At 47.2% G+C, this 23,010-nt stretch overlaps 1 protein-coding gene across 1 annotated transcript; it reads right to left on the bottom strand.

Annotated features, from left to right (window-relative positions):
* Positions 1 to 7,993: 7,993 nt before the first annotated feature.
* Positions 7,994 to 11,601, bottom strand: LOC120683657 (protein LIGULELESS 1-like). The gene is made up of 3 exons (XM_039965747.1): positions 10,613 to 11,601; positions 8,751 to 8,905; positions 7,994 to 8,546 (listed from the first exon to the last, which is right to left on the bottom strand). The coding sequence occupies exons 1-3, from the start codon at positions 11,233 to 11,235 to the stop codon at positions 8,173 to 8,175; spliced, it is 1,152 nt and encodes a 383-aa protein (XP_039821681.1). The 5' UTR covers positions 11,236 to 11,601; the 3' UTR covers positions 7,994 to 8,172.
* Positions 11,602 to 23,010: the final 11,409 nt, after the last annotated feature.

The following is a 23,010-nucleotide window of genomic DNA, read 5'->3' as shown; positions in this document are numbered from 1 at the left end:
ACTTTCTTATATGACTTGCAATCAGGGCTGGCTTAAGGGGGAGGGCAGCCGGGGCGATAGCCCGGGCTCACGGAGGAGGGGGGCCCAACATCTAGTATGTTGTAGGTACTAGGTAGTAGTACTTGACTCAATTCGGAGTATACGAGCCCAGGCATGCAGGTTTTTCGGCAAATGTTAGGAGTCCCCACGTGTGACTGGCAATCAAACTATCACACATGACGGAATAATCTTTTGATTTTGGAAAATTGATCCATGTTAAAAAAGTGTTCCTATTTTTTATATGTACCACAAATTGATATATTAGGCCAATCTAACTTCTTATTTTCGGCCCATCTAAGAAGAAAGTAGCTCATCATGCCTTCTGTGATAGATCCATTCGGGGTCCGAGTAGCGCCCGGTCTTATGGACTCCCCCCTTCCACGCCGCGATCGTGACTCGATGTTTGGTGTTTTGTTTTCATCTGCTTTCGCTTGGACCCGACATCGGGTGTTCTCCTTCTCTAGACGACGACCCGACACCGACACCGGAGATCAGAGTCCAATGCACTCATGCAAACACAGGCCGGTTGGCGTGGCGGCACCATAGCCCACGCGAGCATCTACTGCCTAGGCGCTAGCATTAGCGCTCTAGCAGGTTGCAGGTAATTCTAGTTTTATATTTCTATCATTTTTGTTTGTAATATTGGCATTATTCTTCATAAATTACATATATTATTAGAATTTATACCTTCTTTTTAGTTACCATTACAAATAAAAAATACTTAATCTAAAGGGCCTATAGTATCTGGCTCGCCATGTGGCCTTTGAAAACCGTGAGCCGGCCCTGCTTGCAATGAAGATGAACATTATACCAAAGTTGTAGTACTTTTCACATTTGAAATTCCAATTTTTCGTATGACCTCGGATGGGTAATTGACCAAAAGCAAAGTTGTAGATCTCGAAAAGTTATAAACTATAGATAACTTTTTCATTTGAATCTATTTACAATCCCAAATATTCATTTAATTTGGATCTAATACTAATAACCATATTTTTAATTTAAACTCAGCGTAATCACTTTTTTTGTTTTTTTTCTGGCTCCCGCCATCTTTTCCAAGGCCTATAATATATTTGGATCTGTAACCTTCTCCCGCCATTGTTTCCCTCTTTTTTTTTATTTGGTACCTTTTTCCCGCACACTTGTAATCTAATTATTGAGAAGTCTAACAATGGCCCCACCGTTCATAGAGACTAACTGGAGTTGACCGTGTGAAAACAGCATGGGAACCGCCCCCTGATTTGTGGATCTCGTCAGTTATCCCAGCTGAAACAGGGTCCATTTTCTATTCTTTGCCATCGCACAAGCACTCTATTGTCCATACCTCTCCTCTTCCTGCCGCCTCAAGAGTCACCGTCGCTCGACCCAGATCCGGTCCGCTCCGCCGCCGAGACTGCCCATCACGGTGAATACGGTAGGCGGGCGGGCGCGTCTGCCCACCCCTGAGTACTGCTGCTTGATCTCAGGCCCGGCCCTGAGGGGGGGGGGCGCGGGAGGGGCGGCCGCCGTCACGGACATCTGACGTCCGTACACCATCACGCCAAGATGTGGATCGGATTCAACGATTCAAGGCGCCTCCCTCAGGCTGTGAGATCGTGACTGCGTGCACAGATCAGGTGATCGCCATGTTTCCATCACCCGTCTCAGACCCTTCTTTTGCTAATCAGTTGATCAATTCAATCCTGACTATCCTACTATGTTATTTAGTTAATTTTTGTCACAACAGAACACATCAAGGAGACGAGGAGAGTAGATAAGGTCATCCATTTTAGCCAACTGATCTGCTGGTCAGGAATCAGACAATTAGGACCAGGTACTGATTGAGGTTTACTCTAGTGCCTACTCCACTAATTATGCAATTGTTTGTTCCTTTAATTTACAGCACACAAGCACGTTATCTAGAAAATATCCATCTGGCAGTGAGAAAAGGAAGAAATAAAATAACTAGGAGACGGGTCCAAATCACAGAGAAGCCATTGATAATTTTTCTAGGAGTAAGAATACCATTAGTCATGTATGATGAATCTACTTTATACTATTTATCTATGATTGAGGAGATTATTTGATATTCATATACCTTAAGTGCTTATCAACATCATCATCATCATTATTATTAGTATTAAGAGAAGGGCCCCAACATCATCATTATCATTATTATACCTTGTGCTTGCAGAGGCAAAATCTTATGATGCAGAGAAAAATAGATGTTCTTAGCTCAAAGAAACATGTAAGGAAGCTATTTTTCAGTGATGAATCATTGTAAGGTATTTTGGTTAAATATTCTTTTGGTTCCTCTGTAAAGAAGGTGGCTGAGCACTCATATGGAACCACAAATTCGGACTCATCTACCCCAGCCACAATAAATATTAGCTTACAGGTATTCATGAAGCACTGCCTGTAGATTTTGTTGGTGAAAGAATATATTAATTTATTCTTATTCACTATAGACGGAGCAAGATGATTACATGGAGAATGAGGATGTGCCAGCACATTACAGAGATAATTGTAGTAACGACAAGGTTTGCACACCAAACTTAACACATGGATGCAAAGCAATATATTCTGTTCATGTTGCTAAATACCGTTATTGCCACTGCTTTCTGAGTTTTCTAATAGAATGGCAGTATACTGTTCTATGAACTTTATCAAATTGTTGTATTAAACGAGCACATATTACAGGTTGTCTCAAAGGAAACATATGCTACTCCCTCAAATTTTGAAGCATCTCAGTACCAAGTAAATATCTTTCTAGCATTGATATTTTTGTTAGCTTATTTTCCACAACTAAGTTATCGATTTTGACATGTTACCAGCTGAACAAGATCTCAAAAAGGCCTAGTGCATCAGTACCTGCTAGTGTCTAAGACACATTGCTTACAACTTCATTTTATCCTTTTCTTAATTGTTCTTACAACTGGAGTCTAAGAATCCCCATATATACTTTTGTAGAAGAATCATCGTGGTACAGCAAGTTTGTCAACTGGCAATACAATGAAGGTATGATTATTCAATTTCTTAGACAGACTGTGATCTATTATGTGCTTATTTGTTGTATGCATATATTTGTGAACCAGGTTGGCACCAAAGTATACTTACAGAGATGGAAAAATCGAAACAAGACTGTTGCAATGGGTAAACTAGTGAGTTGTGATCCAAAACAGAAACTTGATGGTGTTCAGCTAGGCAAAGAATTTTGGATGGTTTCTGTTAGTTTTGTAATGGTAGAAGATGAACCATTGATACGACCATACAAAAACTACAAGGTTCTTAGAGATGTAGAAGGAGGAGCCCATGTTGCATGGCCTTCAACTTTTGTACGGTCTTTTCTATAACCCATTGAGATTTCAGTTCTCATGTGTGTCATATTATTTAATTTGATTTTCATTTGCAGATCGAGAAGATAGATATATGATCACAGCAGAGGAATGCTTGACTGAGCTGAAGGAAGGAGAAAGGAGGACAGCTAGCATGCTAAGATGGATCTTTTAAATGTTTCATATTTGCTCACATAGGAACATGTGCTCTATAAAAAAAATGTGTCATGAATTTAGATGGTACTTTGTAATGCGACAAATTATTTATAATAAATATATATATGGCTCAGTGTGTTTATTTTTATGTTGGATGGTATTGCATTTTTATTAAATTGTACAATATTATCTTTATTGTTGTCTCAAAAATAAATAATTATATAATATTAATGAACAAATGGTTTAATCCTTACAATGCATATAAGTGTTGCAATAAACTAAATCTACACGTTACAACAAACCATAGAGGCTATTCACACATGGTCTGTACAAACACATATAAGTGTTGCCATGATCAAACATTATGCGTTGCAACTTTGCAACGGTTATTACTACATGTTACCAACACATAAATAAGTGTTGCAATAGATCCTTGCAACGCCACTTTAGGCAACGCATACAAGATGCGTTGGTATAAACCCTACCAACGTATATATGAACTTTTAGCAACGCATATTTGCGTTGCAAAAGGGGGTGTCAATTTGTAGTGCCGCTACCTGCAATCACCGTACGCCTGTACACACGCGGCCGTAACGCCTCGTACACTCTTTAATTAATACGTACCCTTCGTCAGGCAGTGTAAAATTCTACCAGAATGTGAGTTCGTCAGTACACTGCACAGAGCATTGGCATTGGCATTGCTGGCCGCCATTGATGGGCTTCTTGATGGTTTCACTTGATGATATAGATGAACAAGCTGGCTGGCCGATCAGCATTAAGTCGCCCGGGGTTAGTTGCGTTGTGTTGCGTTGCATCCACGCGCGCAAGTCAACTTTCAACCGCCGGTGCCCGTAACTTGCCAGGCTTAATTCATCCACCCCATCGATATATACATTTTCCACGATTAGGTCGATGGGCCAAACCATAGCTACCCTGGCCCCGTTTAGATCCACCAAAAACCCCCACAAAAACATCACTTTCCATCACATCTCCATCACATCGAAACATTAAATGTAGCAAATGACCCATGCATGGAGTACTAAATATAGGTAAATAAAAAAACTAATTGCATAGTTTTGATGTACATTGCGAGACGAATCTTTTGAGCCTAGTTAGGTCATGGTAGGACAATATCTACCACAAACAAACGAAACGTGCTACAGTGTACTACAGTTGTTTTTTCCTATCGCTACAGTGCTTTCCAGGGGGACTAAACACAGCCCCTCTCGCCTTCTCCAGCTATATTTTTCCCAGTTTCTTTCTTTCTTTCTTCCCTGGAAAACAAATATCAAAGATGCTACCTGTCAATTTTAATAGCGTGTGCGAATTGATTGATATTTAGATCAGTGGCGGATCCAGAAATGGGGGGGCTGATTTCTTCTTCCTCTCTGTCCCTTTCTTCCTCCTCTCTGTCCCTTTCTTCCTCCTCTCCTTCTCCCTCCTCCTTTCTTCTAAAAAATAGAGAGGGGCTCAAGAGGGGGCTCCTTTGTTTTTTGGGGTCTAGGGGGCTGGAGCCCCCTAGACCCAATGCTGCATCCGCCACTGATTTAGATATATAGATGTCTGTCATGGTGTGCAAATCCACAGTCGGGTGGCGTAGTGCACCCGGTTAAACCCAAAGGGTGAGTACTTGGGGGTTAGCTAGAATTAGTCCAATCTAGATGCAAGAACATGATGAACACAGTCGGTTTAGAGTGGTTCGGGCCGCCGGAGCGTAATACCCTATGTCCACTGTGTGTTGTATTGCTTGTGCTCTCAAGTGGTTGAGAACGGGATTGTTCGGAGTGAATCCGAGCTTGTATTGTGTCTGCCCTCGCTTGGCCTCAGCTTGTGTGCAAGCTGAGGGAGGAGCTATGCCTGTCTCTGCATGTGTGAAAACTTGTGGAACCTCGTGTCTGTGTGAACCCCCCCCCTTGGCCTAGCGGGCGTGCTCTCCGTTTTATATGTCCAAGGGGAGCACGTACACTGAGCGGGGCCTCGACAGGTGGGCCCGGCGATATATTTGATATTGTACACAGCGGAGCCTTAAATGCTACAGATCCGGAGATCTTATCGTCGGCTTCAGTGCGTAGCTTCTGACCAGGGATGGTCTTAAGCTGTCCTGTCGGAGTAGAGTCTAGCCTCTGGAGCCGCGCATCGAGGTCATGATAAAGCGCCGAACTACTGACTCAGTCCGCTGTAGCAGCGTGCACTGTTGCTCCAGTTAGTAGCTGGTCATCATGACTCGTCGCCCATGCGCGCGGCGCTGAGTCTTGAATACTTGCCTTGGTAACTAACGAGTCGCCTCGGTAACTGGCGATCCACAGTGTGGACTGACAAAAGCTGCCCCGTGCCCAGCGGCAGCAGAGCACGCCTCAACCACTCGCACTTAATGCGGGTGGGTGAGGGAGCTTCCAGCGGAAGGCTTGCACCCGCGCCCGCGTCTGCGTGACACGTGGCGGTTCCGGATCCCTCCCGAGCAGCTAGCTGAGCCGAGAGCTCACGGGGGTCCGGATAGGCACGTGGAGGTCCCGGACCCATCTGCGGGAGTCCGGATGACCCACCTGCGGGGGTCCGGGTCCGCGGCCACAGGTGCTGAGCATTTCCACCTATGGGACACGTGGTGACACCGGACCCGTCCCCGAGCGGGAAGCGGGTCCGGGACCGTTGGTCCGGTGAGATGGAGTTGGACCCTAGGGGTCCGGCTGCTCAGCTCCTTAGGGCGTAGTTACGGATAACTACGCGAGTCTTGGCACAGTAGGAGTGGGTACCCCAGTTGCAGGGTACCGATAATGTCACTTTTTTATGACACAATATTGCACGCTTCTAGTTTACAATCATTGTATACATGCTCATCCTTATCCCTTGGCCGTTCTATCCATTTTTTTTCTCTTTTTATCCATCTAGAACCCATTTTAAAAATTCTTAGGTTGATCCATTATTCTCGTGATGAAAGTTTCAAGGTATAGATTTTTCCTGTTGGCAAGCAGGATGCATCATCGTCGCAAACTATAGCCTGATCTAGGATGATCCAGGCGCCAGAGAGTGCATATGCATGCTTAGTGGTTGTACCCACGACAATCTCCACCTTATTATGTCTATTATGTACTTGAAACTAATGATAACTTGTTACACTTTTACGGACGATAAATCCTCATCATAGAAGGAATCGTGTCACAAACTATATATATTGATGCATGCATGCTGCATTTTTCATTTACCTGCTGGTTATTGGATAAGAATTAGCTTTACTTCTGATTTGTAAAAAATATGATGCTGAGGCAATAATGATGGCAACTTAATTTTGAGAATAGACTGTTCTTGTCCAACTATCATATTAAACTAAACCAACCAACTGAACATACTGGTATACATGGATGTAACTATCAAATATCAATATATAGCATGCATTTGTCCTGATCTCGGAAGACTCCAACTAGCTAGATTACTAAACCACCGGAGCCTGGGCCATCAGCCCATCATCCATACAGTATATATAGCAAGTACAATAATGATCTAGACTTCCACTGATCTTTTGAAAGCTAACGTTCAGGAAGCCTAAATCAATTTGGTTAGCAGTTGATAATAGTTTCCTACTATACTATATCACACCATCATCGATTTGCTCTGCCACTTTTTTATGATTCACTTAGTTGTTTGTTCCAGAAGAATTTAGTTACCATTGAAGCCACTGGAACGAATCAAAAACATGTTCATTGTACACACTGTTGTGTAATGCAATGAGTCTAGTTTCACATGCATATGCACGCCCGCATCCACCAGTATTTAAAAATGTTTCCGTACCATAACATGCATATAACGGAGCAAAAAGGTGCTTCGCATGTTTAAGTTCTAATTTTCGCTCAGCCCGAATATTGTGTTTGTCATTGTACAGAAATTCAGCACTGCCGCATTAATTAACCACATTTATGTTCACGATCTTCTCTGGATATCTACACTCTACTGATGAAAATAAAACTTAATCACTCATAAGATGGAAAATCATAACCATCCTTGCACATGAATAGTTATCCAACAAATATGCCCACAACTCAGGACGAATAGTAATATGATATATGCACATTTTTCTCTCATCACACAGAAGTTATTATCTGACGACGCACCAATAAGTTACCTTATTATTACCATAGATGAGCAATTACATAAATAATTGTAATATAGATCATTGAGTACTCCCTCCGTATTGGTAAAGAAAGTTGTTTTGGACAAGATTTGGGTCAAACATTGGGAATATAAATCATCAATAACTTTTAAATTGTTGAGATTATAAATGTGAAAATTATATGAATAGGTTTGTCTTGAAAAGTACTTTCATAAAATTTTATGTATATCACTTTTCTATAAATATTTTTTTTAAAATAAGAGGTCAAAGCTGTGTTTTGGAGACAGTGTCGTTGTCCTAAACGACTTCCTTTACCAATACGGAGGGAGTACACATGTGCCTTAAAAAGTACTAGCTTATATTAGTATAATGAGCAACGAAAGGATTGATTATGATATACTAGTAGATGATTGCATGGCAAGCATAGGCTATATATTATTATGTCCACATTACAGTAATTAACACAGAATATTTAAATATGAAAAAAAGTTCGGATTACGCACACAAACAAGAAAGGAGAAACGAGATATAGAGAGGGAGGGGAGAGAGCCGATCAAATATTGACTAGTGTTCGAAGTCGAGATCGAACATCGCCTGCCCGAGCTGCAAGATGTTGCTGTGTTGGTGGTGTTGATGGTGGAAAGCTAAGCTCGGCTCTTGCACTTGAGCTATATTTGATGTGGTATCACCAGACACTGCTTGGGTCTGGGGGAAGCAAGAGCCTGCAGACGAAGAATGGAAGGGGAAGCCGTGGTGGTTCTGATGATGCATGCCGTGATGCTGTGGCATCGAGGCCTTTCCCTTGGGATCCACCGCTTCTTTCACCACCTCTCCAAGATCCATGGCTTGATCTTGATCCTTTGACAAGAGCGCACTCCCTAGCATCTGTGTACCCAACCCGTCTCCAATGTCCATGTTCTTGCTGCTACTTCCTGCTTCTGTTGAGATTTCGATTATTCCAAGGAAATGATGTTATTAGCTATATAGGGAAATGAATCGAACAAGCTATATATATAAACAGGTCAGAATAATTATATAAGTGCATGCTGTACGTGACGCACAACTAATAAAGCATATATAGACCTTGTGTGTTTAATTAGTCTCTCGAGAAAAAAAAAACTGGTGTAGAGAGTATCACGTACTGTCTTTAGCAGCGGCAGCTTTGTTTCCATGTGCCCTTTTCTTGTCTCCGGCATCAGCATCGGAGGGTTTTGACTTGCGTCGGCGGCGGTTGTGGTCCGCTAGGCGCTTCCTACAGCTCTTCTTCGCGTCGTCGAACTCATCCAGCAGATGGAATCTGAACGAGATAAAAAAGAGAAAAAGAGGATAATATGAAAAATTAACATGCATACACACATGAAATACCAATTAATCAGCAAAGATCATGTGATGGTATCGATGTACCATTCGTTATAATAGCTAACTTGGTGTCACCTATATGATGGATTCTCATTTGGTATGACTCGTGATAGGGAATTTCAGCCCCAGAAAGTGAACTATAAATCCATTTCCTAGCTAAAGTAAAGACATCCCTAGCTGAAAAAAAAAAGAACATTCCGGGGACCAACGACAGCATGTTACTAATGATGATCCAGAACATGAGAAACATATATCAACACTGTTCTTCCTTGCAGACAGCTTGGAGTCTTGCAGCTGACTCATATGGTGTGTCTCAATGTAGTGAATCATTCTGGGAGAGATCCTGTTTACCCTTAAATGCATTGCCGGCCGGTTACTTCACACGTGCATGCTGCTCTTCCAGCCGATCGAGAGATCTCTATCCATGTACAACTCTGAGAGCCATCTATCCATATCTCAGTGACGGCATGCAGATCCATGGATTGGTACGGTAAAAGGATATTCTAGCATGTATCGTCTGGCAAACGGATCGGAGCAGCTTAGTGATGATACTACCACAGCCACTTCCTTCAAGGAGAAATAATAGGCGAGCGAGAGAGGGTAGAGAATGAAAGAAGGCGTTGCTTGCAATCTCAATTTTTTGCTCGTACGTACGTACTCGGGTGCTGTTGTACGAAGTCTTGCGATACGTGGAAGAAATTGGCGTTGTTTCTGACTTTTGAGAGGCCAAAATACATGTACAGGCAGCTAGCTCACTGTTTGAAGTAATTGTACTCGACCGGTAATGTGAAGGAGAAGTCAAGGAAAATAAATGGAAAGGGAGTAACACGCCAAGGAAGAAATAAACTAGAGCAGGAGAAGAGACAAAAATCAAGGAAAGATTTCTGCAAGAGGTGCCTGTCGTAAATCCATATATCATTGAGGATTAATTTTGAGTGAAAATGATTAACTTGGATATGGAGGGAAAATGGCACCTTTTTAGAGATCTTTGATTTCTCATCTGATGACACTGTACATTTTGTGTGTAAACAACTGGTTTTTTCAGTTCAGTAGTTGGTTCTTTCGTTGTGTTTAGTTATCATCTAAATAGAGTACGTAGTTTGCTAAGCACAACCATGCATGGGAATGATAAGCTATTGGATGTTTGTCCAAGAAATATAAGATTTTTTTTTCAGAAAGCTCATGAAATGGAAACACGAGGAAATTAAATATATATATAGGTCTAACTGTGGAGGGGGATTAAAATGCAGCTGAAGAAGTCAGAGGTACAAGGCATGAAGGCAAGGATGTTAATTTAATTGGATTTCTGACAAAATGTAATTATCCACAGAATTATAGGTGAAATATCATTAGATGAAACAGACTAATCATCCCAAAAAGGCAAAAACTTTATCTCTAGCCTAGAAGAACCAAATTGTGAGGCCATATATAAAATATCAGTTCCAATCTAGCCAGCCAGTTAACTGATGATGAATAATGGAACTTATTTGAGATCAGACACTTAATGCAACTCGTGATGTAGCTCAGACATGCGTAGTAGATTATTAAGATCTGCTAGCCCTGAACTAGTAACTACCCAACAGTTAGTTTGACTGTTTGAGAATGAACCAAGATGTGTGCATCGTCGATCGATCAATCCACTAACCTGCTGCACTGCTGGCAGAACCTCTGATGCAGGCCTCCGGCAGTGACGACGACCGGCGCCTTGGAGTGATGCTCGCACACCTTGTGCCGGCGGTGGTAGCGCTTGGCGCTGGAGAGATCGGCCTTGCAGCCCTCAGCCTGGCATCGCGGCGGGTGGTGGCCGTAGGTGAACCCCCCTCGTGGCGGGAAGTATGTCCGGTAGCCGAGGTTGAGGCCCAGCTGCGTGGCCGCGAAGCTCGCCATGTTCTCCTCGGCGGAGCTGACGAGGGTGGGGAAGTAGTACTCGGGCGCGGCCTGCGCCTGCGGGTAGTACGGCTGGAAGGTGCTCCCGGAGAAGTGGCTGCTGTAGGGGTTGCCGGAGGCGGCGAGGTAGTGCGAGGAAGGGTAGAATTGGAGGATGTCGTGTCCGGCGATGGTGGCGTGGTGGTGGCCGGCGGCTGCGGCGGCGGCGTTGGACGGGGGGAGGAGGGCCAGGGAGTTGGCCTCGAGGTTGTATCCCAGCTGCTCCCTCTGGATGCTGCTCTCCTGGTCCATGATTGGGAGCAGCGAGGGCGGAGCCGGGTTGGAAGCGAAGACGTAGGGGAACTCATCGCAGGCGTTGGCGGCTGCCGATCTGTTCATCATCTCTTCTTCCCCCGGGCTCGCTCGCTGCTTTATGATCGAGAGACCTGCTTGTGCACGCAGGGGCGGCGCGCGCGCGGCGGCTAGCTCAGCACACACACACGGAAATGGATTCGGGGACGGAGGGGAGGACGGAGCAAGGACGGCTCGCCGCTCGATCGCTCAGTCGCTGGTGGCGGGCACTACTACGAGATGAGATGACTCGGGGAGGTGGAGGAGCTCGCTCCGGCCGGGGGGCATGGGTGATGGCGATGACGACACAGATATATGCGCGCCGGCCGGCAGCGGCCTTCTCGCTCGGGATCTCTTCTCGATCTCTTGCGCGCGGTGCGGGGCGTGGGCCGTGGCCGTGGGGGAAGCTAGCAGCAGGGGGGGGGGGGGGGGGGCGAGGAGCGAGCGGAGGGTACTTTTCGTCTAGGGTTCCATGAAACGAGTGGTGGAGTGAGTTTCGGGCTATATCTAGCTGGCGAGGCGGCAGCTACTAGCAGCTCGCAGCAACCACGCCCGCCGCTAATGCCAGGTCCGGCCGCGGCCAGGCCAGTAGAGAGAGGGGGATCGGAGAGAGAGGGAGGGAGAAGCTAGCTAGCTAGCGAAGCAAAGCAAAGCGATCTTAATTGGAGTTGGTGAGTGGTGACAGCAGCCGCTGCCACCGCTGCCTGCTGCTGCTGCTGCTTTATGTTGGGCCTCCGTTTTTCCTTGGGCTCTGTCCGTATACCTGGCCGGGTAGTGTATCCGTTTCAACGTAGCGTACGACACTGTTGCATGTGTGCCTTGAAGAGAGGAGCACATAGGATGCAGACCCTTCTCTCTCTGCGTACGAGACGGCCGATGAGGCCGGGTACGCTACCTCCGTGACGCCCGGGGGCAGCAGGGCGGTTTCTAAGCATTCATGAGATGTGATCTCATGGCCAGGTACGTACCGGCCGGAAGACCTAGCTCCATCGTCTCTTGGCGCGCGCTACAGCCTCGCGCGCAAATCACCTGCAGCGCTACAGTGTTCCCGTATACGTACGTGCGTGTACCATTTTTAATTTCCTCTACGGATAATAATTCAATTCCTCTCCCTATAGCTCGCTGGTGAGGTGTGTCCGGGTGCATTTCCAGGTGTGAAAATCGTAACACTGTTTCGGCACTACTTATAATCGATATATCAATAAAGTTTGCGCGTCACGGAACTTGCTTTTAGGGCTGCCAGGATAGCATAGGCTGTTGGGCCTTTCGAGAAAATATTGCCCTATTCCATCCTTTGGAGTTATTTCCTTACTACTCCCTCCGTTACAAATTATAATTCATTACAACTTTCTTCGAGAGTCAAACTATTTTTTATGTGTTTGATCAGAATTATAGAAAAAAATTACAATGATTTATTATAGCATCAAATAGATATATACTATAAATTTAATGAAAAATCTAATGATACTTATTTGGTATCGTAAATGTTAGTACTTTATCGTATAAATTTGGTCAACTTGAAATATTTTGACTCTCCAAAAAAAAGTTGGAATGACTTACAATTTGGAATAGAGGGAGTAATAAACTACAGGTGGGATTTTTGTGCTGTCCTTTTTTGGATTAGACAATGTGATTTATTTCATATCTCCTTCAACCTAACCCCTAGCTTATCCCGCTGAGGCACCAAAATGTTTGCTGGCACGTAAACACCACCTCACCCATGATTAGATCGATCTCTGGCGTGACCTATGAGAGGTTTTGATGCCCACAAACACCTTCCCCCCTCCCCCCACCCCCACTCCACTACCACCACATCACCACCATAAAAAATGAACAATGAAATGATATATATTAAGAGAAATGATGAGGTGGAGTGATTTAACACGCGAGCAATGCGAGGGAAGATGCGTGGGGATAGTAAACTGTAAAGATGATGATCATGATTCCGCCGTCCGATTTCCTACCCATCACTACTAAAAAAATTCTAACGTGCCCGCCCCTACAAATGCATTTTCCAAAAAAAAATAGAGGAAAAAACATAAAAAAAAAAGCAAAATAGAAAAGAAAAAATTTCTCAGCTAACCAACCACCACCACTACAAGCCCATCTACTATCAAGATTCAAATTTTTTTTACAAAATATGCATAATTGTGTAAACCAAGGTTCGAATCGCGTGTAGCTACCTTTCCACCACACTACATAGTCGCTTGTGACCCTATGAGATGTATAAGATATTCTTTTATATTAACTCTGAAATTGATTTGTAGGGGCGAGTGAGGCCATGACCTTCCTCTACAAATCCATTTCCAGGGGCGAGTGACGCCATCACCCACCCCTAAAAATATTTCCCATTTTATTCCAAAAATTCATTAAAATCTTTAAATATAGCAGAGCGAATAAAAAAAAGTCAAACTTCTACATTATGATTATTGTAAACTATAGATACAGAAAAAATATACCAAATATATTCGATAGACCACATGTGCCCCGGAATTGCATACAGTTAATTTTGATAATCATATATACATCTATATTCTGTATGTTTGTGCTCCTAGTATGATGAAGCTACAAGATAAAAAAAAAGGATTCATGGTGATTCGATTCCTAAATGATCTAGAAAGACAATATTTCTCAAGTGGGCAAACTGATATTCTTCTATTTGAAATGATTAGAAGCTATATAGATTTGTCATAGTGCAAGCATAACCGGATCGGAACCTCATTTTCATGGAACAGCTCAAGGAGCAATAATGAGGAAAGTATAAGGCTAGTGGTCCATGGGAACTAACATGAAGGCAAAAGATTCTGTGATTTTTTAGGCCCCATGATGATGATATATATGTTAGAATACTAAACTAACATTATTAGGCATTCGAAACATTTATACTATAGAATAAGAATGGATTAGCAAAAAAAAAGGACCAAACTCCCATTTCATGGTTTGGCCGATGTTTGCCTTTAGTAAATTTGGATTTTTCTCATTTATCGAAAGGCGGTGGAAATCGACACGGTCTTATATTACCTGTCGGTGGCTAATAGACACCTCTGAAAATGTTACCACAGCCTTCTGTACAAATGTTCTTTGTTGCTAGCAGTGCACTCTAGCTGAAACAATGACAACAGTTTCTGGTGTCATTGTTTGGGATTTATATGTCTGGATTTCATTTTGGCAGTTTAATTTATTTTAGTAATGGCTGTAGAGCCAGATAAACAAAGTTAGGATATATATGAAATCCCCCCTGCTGCCTCTTTTTCACCCAAGAAAAAGGGTACAAAATTCATAAAAGAAGTTTCTGGTTCTGCAACAAATTCAATTTATGGATTTGATGAAAATTAGAGGGTTTGTAAGCGCGGCTTGACTCATGCCCCTCCTGATTGAAATTTGAACTTTGAATTAAGAAGATTCAATCTCGACGTGTGCCTATATATAGTTGGCCTCCTGCCGAATCGATCGATCGGCCCCGTACACGCTCATGCTCGTTGGCCCATATTGACGGTACATTATTCGAGCTAAGCTAGCTCAGTCAACGATGATCGTGCTACGCACTCTCGTACGCACGCAAAACGTCCACGGGGTAATATCATGTACTACCGTCCAGTACTAGCACGTCATTACGAAATTTACTTCCTTTTTTTACTTCACGCCAGCCGGCCGCCCGGCCTTTGTACAAAAATACTCTTGATCCGGGGCATGCATGATCTCGGGCCGGGCCAGCAAAGCTACTCTCACGTACGCCCGTCCTGCTGCATGCACCCGTCGTTAACTCCCCGTACGTGTCTGCCACCAACTACATGCCCTCCGGCCCAGCGTAAGTAGCTAGCCAGCGCTGCACAGCACGTACCCTGCTTGCTGGTTTAACGTGCGTGTGGTATGGAAGTGGAAAACGAGAACGATCTGATCGGTTTCGTCGATCCGCCGCCCGCCGGCCGGCCGGTCGGCACGTACACGTCCGGCCGGCGATCAAGAGCGACGAGGTTGGCGGCCGGGCAGGCCTGGGGCTCGCGCGCGCGAATTGGACGGCGCGCTGCGTCCGGGCGGCCCGGCCGGCCACCGCACGTCACGTCACTCTGAGAGTTCGCCGGCCGGGCGCATGGCATGAGCCGTGGGAACTTGCCGGCGCCGGGGAAGATCGTGCACACACATCTATCTATCTATCCTTAATTTGCTTCCGCTTTGTGTTTTCCTGGTGAGGCTCGATCCTCAGCCATCCTTCTCTTATTAGCTTGAGATGAGAGGAACCGCCGGCGGTTGATCATATATTTCTCTGCGATTTATTTTCTGTCGATCCATGCATGTCCCGACCCGTAGAGGGAACGAGAGCAACGTATAGGAGATCCTGGCCTGCCAGAACGAATATATACACAGTACCACGACACTCCTGGGCGTGTGACAGTATCACGACACGGCGCATACTGTACATACAGGCTACGATGACACCACACATTGCATTGATGTCCGTGTACGCCAGTGGTCGTCAGTGGAGGGATCTGCGCCGCCCGGACGGGGGCAGCAGGCGCTCTCGCGGGCAGTGCGCGCAGATCGCGGCCGGCCAGGGGCGCCAGGCCACACCACCGCCCCCTCCAGCTTCACTGTGGCGGCGTCATGGGCATTGACTCACCCACAGTGCAGGATCCCGCACCGCATCAGAGCACATTAAACCACGCTCCGGAACTAACCTGCCCGGCGCATGCCATGGCGCGTCGTGCGCATATCGATCGTATCTATCGGCCGTGTCAGGTCTCGCTGTCCGGTGCCGTCGTTGTCGACCGTGTGATGGTGATGGGTGCTCCCTCCGATGCGTCTCCTGTCTCAGCTCCGCGTTTGAGCAACCCGCTAGATTTCGTATAATTTGGCGCATTCGTGCGCCGCGCGGTACACACCGGCCGGCCGGCGGCAGACATGCGTCGCCCATAGCAGGTAGCTAGCTACCGCCCCGGCCGCGCTGTTGATGCGTGCGTGCGTGGCCGGCCAACTCCCAACAGTGCCGGTACTGCCCGGCCCCGGCGTGTCAGAGCCGGGCGCGCCAAGAGATCGTACGTGCAGCCAGCAGCACGAGCGAATCAAGAAGGCCGCGAATTGAAACCCGGGCAGCTAGCTAGCTAGCACATTTACAGATGAGCTAGGACGACGACGGGGCGGGCGTGCACACGGACGCGGCGCAGAAATTGTTCAGCAGGGGCCGCCGCGTCGAGGCCCGGAAGAGCTAGCTAGAGAAGAAGAAGGCGGTTGGGGGACAGGCAGGGACAGCGCCGGCCGGCCGGGGCGGAGCGATCCGAGCGCGCCCGGCCGGGCCGGAAGCAGCGCATGCATGCGCCGGGGCTTCAGTTGATCAGCTGCCAGAGAGCCAGGCCAGCCTGCAGGCAGCGCCTTTTTCGTGGCGCACAGTGCGCCACCAGGCGGGCCGCTGTGGCTTCGGCGAGCACTGGCCCCCCTGCGCTGCTGCCACCTGAAACCGTTGTTTCTCGGAGGATTTTGGACGCGCGCGCGCGGGCCACCCCCGACGTCGCCGTCCGGCCGCCGGCCGGCCTGCTCGCTGCACGAGCGCGCGCGCCGGCCGGCCGGACGTACCCGCCCCGCCCGTGCGCCTGCGCTGCGTGGTGGGGGTCGGCCCGGCGAGCGAACAGTGGTCGCGCGCGGTTCGCTCGGGACGTGCAGGGCCAGGCCTGGCCACGAGGCGGCCGGTACCGCGTGCTTTGGATCCGCCCGCGCGTCGTATCGCCGTGCCTGCGCGCGCGCGCACGCGTGTACCAGCCTGCGGCGCTGCCGCCCGGGGTGGTGGGGGGCGGGCGCGGTGCCCGGCCGGCCGGGCCGCGCGCGTCGCAGACCGGCCAAACGACTTGACGGGGGCGGGCGACCTAGGCTAGCTAGCCGGCCGCGTAGGGGCATCGCATCTGCGGGGCGCAGGCGTACTAGGTTATCTTGTACGTCGCCGCCGGCCGGGGTGTCGATCGGGGTCGGGCCAGCGCGCGTCGCCGTCGATCGACACGACCGCGCTGATCCTGAACGGGAGCCCGCCCACCCACAGTAGCATCAACGACGGATGCCGCCAACTCCAAGACGTCAATCGCCCGGCTGCCACTTGGGGAGGCTAATTGAATGTGCTCAACTAATCGGAGTTATTACCGCTAACTTATGGCCAGATTCTCAGGACAAGTATATATGCCCGGCTTCGGCATGGGTTGGAGATATGTCGCCTACCGTCTTGGAGATGCTCATAGTAGAATATATATGCCCGGTTTGGGCATGGGTTGGAGATATGTCTACATGTCTTACTTCTTCCCGTCCTGAAACGTAAGACATTTTGATTTACATATCCTAAATCAAACTATTCTAAACTTAACTAAGCTTATAAAAAAGAGTAATAGTATTTTGAATGTCAAGTGAGAATATCTAGATCCGATTCAAGCCTTTTCAGCTTTGACCATAAATGGTAAAACAACTATAATGATTGACAAGATAAAAGTGATATCAATTTATTCATAATGAAACCAACGATCAACATATAACATTTTTTTAATTTAAAAGTAATTATTTTTGAATATATTATTAATTAAAGATGAAAATATATTTTTTTTATGGAAACGGGGGAGAGGATCCCCACCATGTTACATTTCAAGGAGCTTTTGGGAGCTCATAAAAACCATAGTTTCAGCAGGATTACAAAGTTCTGCATGTGACAGACGGCAACGCCACAGGCGTGCGTCCTCCTTGCAGGCGAGCATCAGTCGGAGGAGGGATGGTTCCATGTTTCTGAAGACGACGTCGTGTCGGTGCTTCCACAGCTGCCAAGCACACAGCAACAGGAAGGTGTGGTAGGAAGGCGCCGGGATATGATCTGGCCGTGGCAGCTCCCACATACAGGAGACCGAAGCAGTAGGGGGGGATAGTGATCCCCAGGACCGTCCAGAATTGTGTGGCAGTAGGGCAGTGGAGAATCAGGTGGTCAGGGGACTCGACATCCATGTGGCATAGCTCACATTCTGCATCGTTGACAATGTTTTTGAGCAGCAGATTGGTCTTGCACTGGATCTTCCCTTGGACGAGCAGCCAGGCAAAAAAAAACGAACTCTGGGTGGTGCGTGGTTGATCCAGACGAACTTGTAGAAGGGGCAGTCAGCGTCAGCACGGGCATGCATCGCTGTGGTGTAGACAGGTCCAGCTCTGAGAATGTTATCCTTGGCAGCTAGAGGGCAGAGGCGATTGTCCGGATCGGCCGAGAGGTGTACATCATCGAGCAGCTCCTCAAGCGCTGCTAGTTCCGCAGCAGCAGCACGCGACAGGCGCGTAACAAAGTGGGCTCGTATGGGTTGAGCTAGGACATCTGTGTGACAGAACCGCCAAATTAAAACTCAAATTAAGCTAAATGGCCATCATTTGAACACATCAGGCGCATTTGGCTTAACGGTTTAATTTGACAGCCCTTTCAAAACCGCCATTCCGATCGAAACAACACCAGTAGTCCCACGCGAAGGTGAGCGCAGGCAGTACAAATATGACGAATACATACAAATACGATTACAATACCGAGTAGAGTATAATGAGTTCTACAAACCTGGTTTAAGTACATAAATAATATACAAGAGCAACTTTAGTTTAAAACAAAGTCCAATATAGAAACCTGACGTCTATAATACACGAAGTGCCGTATCGAATCACACACTCAGCCCACGGGTGTGTGATTTGGAAACTAGCAATGACTAAGCATCTGGTCCGGACACCTCCCAACCATCCGCGCCAAGCTGGATGAATTTAGCACAACAAGGACAGAAGTCTATCTCATCCTGACCTGAAATAGTTTGAGCCACAACCCTGAGTATACTAATACTCCGCAAGGCTTACCCGACTATGGGTATACATAGCCCACTATCTAGACATGCACGGCTTTCTGGCTGTGGATTATTTGCAGAAAAGCGTCTAAAAATGGATCCTTACTTTTAATATTTTAGCTCACATATTCTATGTAGAAAGACTCTCATCTAATATTGGCCTAACTAAAACAATCATGTTGGAGCATTACAATAATGATTCAAAATAGTTCCATCATGTATTCCTAATATTTCTAATACATTTCTACGTGGCGACAAAGAGATCAAGGCCCTCATAACCGCGAGACACGGCGAATCGATCCGATTTAACCTTGCAAGGTGGACCTAACCAACACGGCACGTATTTGCCCCGTCGGACTATACATGCCAACCATTCCCCTCCCCGCCTCGAACTACAGGAACCAGCCCAACGACATATGGTCAGCCGAGCTCAACGTGAGACCACCAAAAGTAAACATGTGCAACCCAATTCTCCGCGACTACTCAACTCGCCCCAGGAGTTGGGTGCGGGTTCCTGTACTTTCGAAGCAAGGCAGTACTCGGCTTACCGGTTTCGACTACCTCCTACTCCCGGTATGCGGTTAGTACAGTTCAATCCCCGATCAGCACTGCCACAACGACCGGTCCTTGATCGACACAGGCGAGGCTAAGACAACCAGGAACCCTGTCCTGCTGCCATACCTAAACATCATCACTTCCCGCCCGGTCTCACAATTCCATTTCACTTTCAATAACTCAGATACTGTAACATAACTATACATATAACTTATATCTCGCGAGTAACTGGAAATTACTCGTCTTCTAACATCCTATATCTCGCGAGTGACAAGCAGTCACTCGACTTCTATCGATACTTATTAAGCATAGCGTTTCTATCGCCCTATACATACTAGTACAACTCAAGGAAACTACGGATCATGCAACTAGGTTTCAAATCAACTCCTAAAACGTAATGCATAAGTACTAACAACATATATGGATGGCATAATTTTTAAAATACTAGGACATGCACCGGGGCTTGCCTGCGGGCTGCTGCTCAGAGCTAGTGTCCACTGGGCCTTGGGCCGGGTCGTCACGAAACGCCTGCGGGGCTGGCTCCGTCTGCTCCTGCGGCTCCGCGATTACCTCGTATACGACTTCCTCGGTCGCGGATTCTATATGCATGCATATGAGATAATGAGTAAAAGCAATCATGAATTTGCCATTAGAAGATAAACATTAAACAAATTACAATTTACATAAAAGGATGCAAATATGGTGCTAATTAACTTTAATCCTAATGCTAGAAACAATTAGAGGCCAAATTATTAATTAGAGCATGATTTACTATAAAATAAAATACGACTAGCAAAGACATTATTAATTGCCTCTTATAATTTGTATAAAAATCTACATGTAAAATAAATATTATTATACCTATACAAATAATTAAGTTTGGTTACATATTATATTCATATACTAAACTAGGTCCTATTAGTATGAAAATTTTATGGTGGATCACTAATGTTTAAAGTAAGCTACTGCAAAAATTTCATAATTTATCGATTAACAAATCTATAGAAATTAATTAAGCAAGACTAAACACAATCTAAATTATTGTAGGGGTAAAAAGGTCATTTTGCCACTGTGGATATTTTTCCTCCATAGATCTTACTCTAACAAACCCGACAAAATTTATTTCATATTTTTCGCATTTTTCCTTGAATTTATATGGAATTTACAAGCTATAGCGGAAAATAAACACAAAATAAAAGAAAAATCTCCCCTTAACTCCCCCACTGACCAGTGGGCCCCACTGGTCAGTGGGACAAAACAGAGGAGGGGCGGCTAAGCCAGGCGCGCCAGGGCGCACACGGCTCGCCGGCGCGGGGGGGGGGGGGGGGGGGGGGGGGGGGGGGGGGCGAGGCCCGCGGCGGCGGAGACCGGCGGCGGCCTGCGCGGTAGTGCAGCAGCAGCTGCGCGGTGGGGCCCGCGCGCAGCCCCAGGCAGCGGGGCGGCCGGTTCGGCTAACCCTAGCGGCGGCGGCGCTACGCAGAGGAGGCGGCGGCGCGGCTCGGGCCGGCGGCGGCGGGGCCAAGCGGCGGCGGTGTGGCGTTGGGTGAGCGTCAGCGAGCTCGGGCAGCCCTGGTGCGCGCGCAAGAGTGGCGCGGGGTGGTGCAGAGGCGGCTCGCGACGGCGGCGGCGCCAGAACAGAGGAGCGGCGGCGGCACAGCCGCGTTCCGGCGGCGGTGGTGCCAGGCGGCGGCGAGGCGAGGCGGTGTAAGCATCAATGGGGTAGGGCGGCCCTGGTGCGCGCGTTAGGGTGGCGGGGGGCGTCGCGAGCAGGGCGCGCGGCGTACAGCGGCGGCGGGCGGGTCGGCCGGCGGCGGCATGGCCGCGTTTCGGCGTCGGTGATGCAAAAATTGAAGGGGAAAGAGGCGCACGAGTAGGAGCACCTCACCTAGGTTCAATTTGAGCTACTGGACGAAGAAAACCACGGCCGGAGGTGGGTTGTCGGCGTTGAGGTGGATCTCGGGCTCACTGGTGACCGACGGCCGCAAAACCAAGGATTCCCGGTGCTCTGGTCGAGGGGGCTCGCGAAGGAGAGGTCGAGGAGGAGGCTAGGAAGGTAGACGAGCTTCGGTTCAAGTGGATTTGGGATTCTTGGAGGGAAACTCGCGATTCGGGCTGGCGAGCGCGAGGAGCTTCATGCATCGTCCATGGCGAAACTGAGGAAGGAGAAGGTGAGGAGAGCGAGGCGCAGGAGGGAGCGAGGCAGGTGGCGAGCTCAGGAGATGAGCGTGGTCGACTTGGAGTCGCTCGACGGCCGGAAAACCGGGATCGGCCTCCACGACGGCAATGACACAGCGACGGTAGGCTTCGGGAGGCGTCGGCGCCATTACTGCGACGTGCAGCACAGGAAGATGGGAGGTGGGTGTATGACAGGTGGGGTCCACGTGTAAGGAAATTTCTTAATTTGAATCCAAATTTTTGGATTGTTACAATCCTTCCCCCTAAAAGAAATCTCGTCCCGAGATTTAGGAGAAAAGTGCCGAATTGAAAGGAAGTCGTAAAATCATATACCTTGGTATAATTGGAGCAACTCAGGACATTTGGATTGAACAAATTCCTCCGTTTCCCAGGTAGCTTCTCGCTCTGAGTGATTACTCCATTTTACCTTATAGAAATTGCTGGTTTGATTTCGAGTGACCCGAGTCTTGTGATCAACAATTTTCACTGGATGCTCTGGATAGACAAGATCGGGCTCCACTTGTAACTTTTCTATGTCCATTATTTTGTCTGGAACACGGAGGCATTTCCTGAGCTGGGAAACATGGAATATATTATGAACTGCGGATAATTGGGCAGGAAGTTCCAAGCGATATGCTACTGGTCCACATTGTTCGATGATAGGAAAAGGCCCAACAAAGCGAGGGGCGAGCTTTCCCTTCACACCGAACCGTTGGACTCCTCTCATTGGAGATACTCGTAAATAGACATGATCCCCCACTTGGAATGAGATTGATTGACGTTTCTTGTCCGCATAGCTTTTCTGCCGGGATTGGGCTATCTTTAAGTTCTCCTGTATAACCCGGACTTGTTCTTCCGCCTCACTGACCATATCAGGGCCGAATACATTTCTTTCACCGGCTTCTGACCAATTCAATGGAGTTCTACACCTTTGCCCATATAACGCCTCAAAAGGAGCCATCCTGATGCTCTCTTGATAGCTATTATTATAAGCGAACTCAGCTAAGGGTAGAGATTCATCCCACTTCTGACTGTAGGTGAGTGCACATGCTCTAAGCATATCCTCCAGAATCTGGTTAATTCTCTCTGTCTGACCATCTGTCTGAGGATGATAGGCCGAACTACGGATCAGTTGAGTGCCCAGAGCGGCGTGAAAGTGCTCCCAGAACCGGGCAATGAACTGAGTGCCCCGGTCCGAAATAATTGTCTTTGGAATCCCATGAAGACTCACAATACGGTCCATATACAGCTGAGCGTATTGCTTCGCTGT

Source organism: Panicum virgatum, chromosome 7N (assembly GCF_016808335.1).
Source record: "Panicum virgatum strain AP13 chromosome 7N, P.virgatum_v5, whole genome shotgun sequence".
NCBI lineage: Eukaryota > Viridiplantae > Streptophyta > Magnoliopsida > Poales > Poaceae > Panicum > Panicum virgatum.
The sequence above is the reverse complement of the archived record's forward strand: the minus strand, read 5'-3'. Positions and strand labels throughout refer to the sequence as shown.

What these genes read in the sequence shown, in the direction of transcription:
- LOC120683657 (XM_039965747.1), bottom strand. Translation starts at nt 11,235, where the DNA reads ATGATGAACAGATCGGCAGCCGCCAACGCCTGCGATGAGTTCCCCTAC. An exon ending in TTCTGCCAGCAGTGCAGCAG is followed by an intron (nt 8,906 to 10,612) that starts GTTAGTGGATTG and finishes TATCTCGTTCAG; the next exon opens with ATTCCATCTGCTGGATGAGT. An exon ending in AGCTGCCGCTGCTAAAGACA is followed by an intron (nt 8,547 to 8,750) that starts GTACGTGATACT and finishes AAATCTCAACAG; the next exon opens with AAGCAGGAAGTAGCAGCAAG.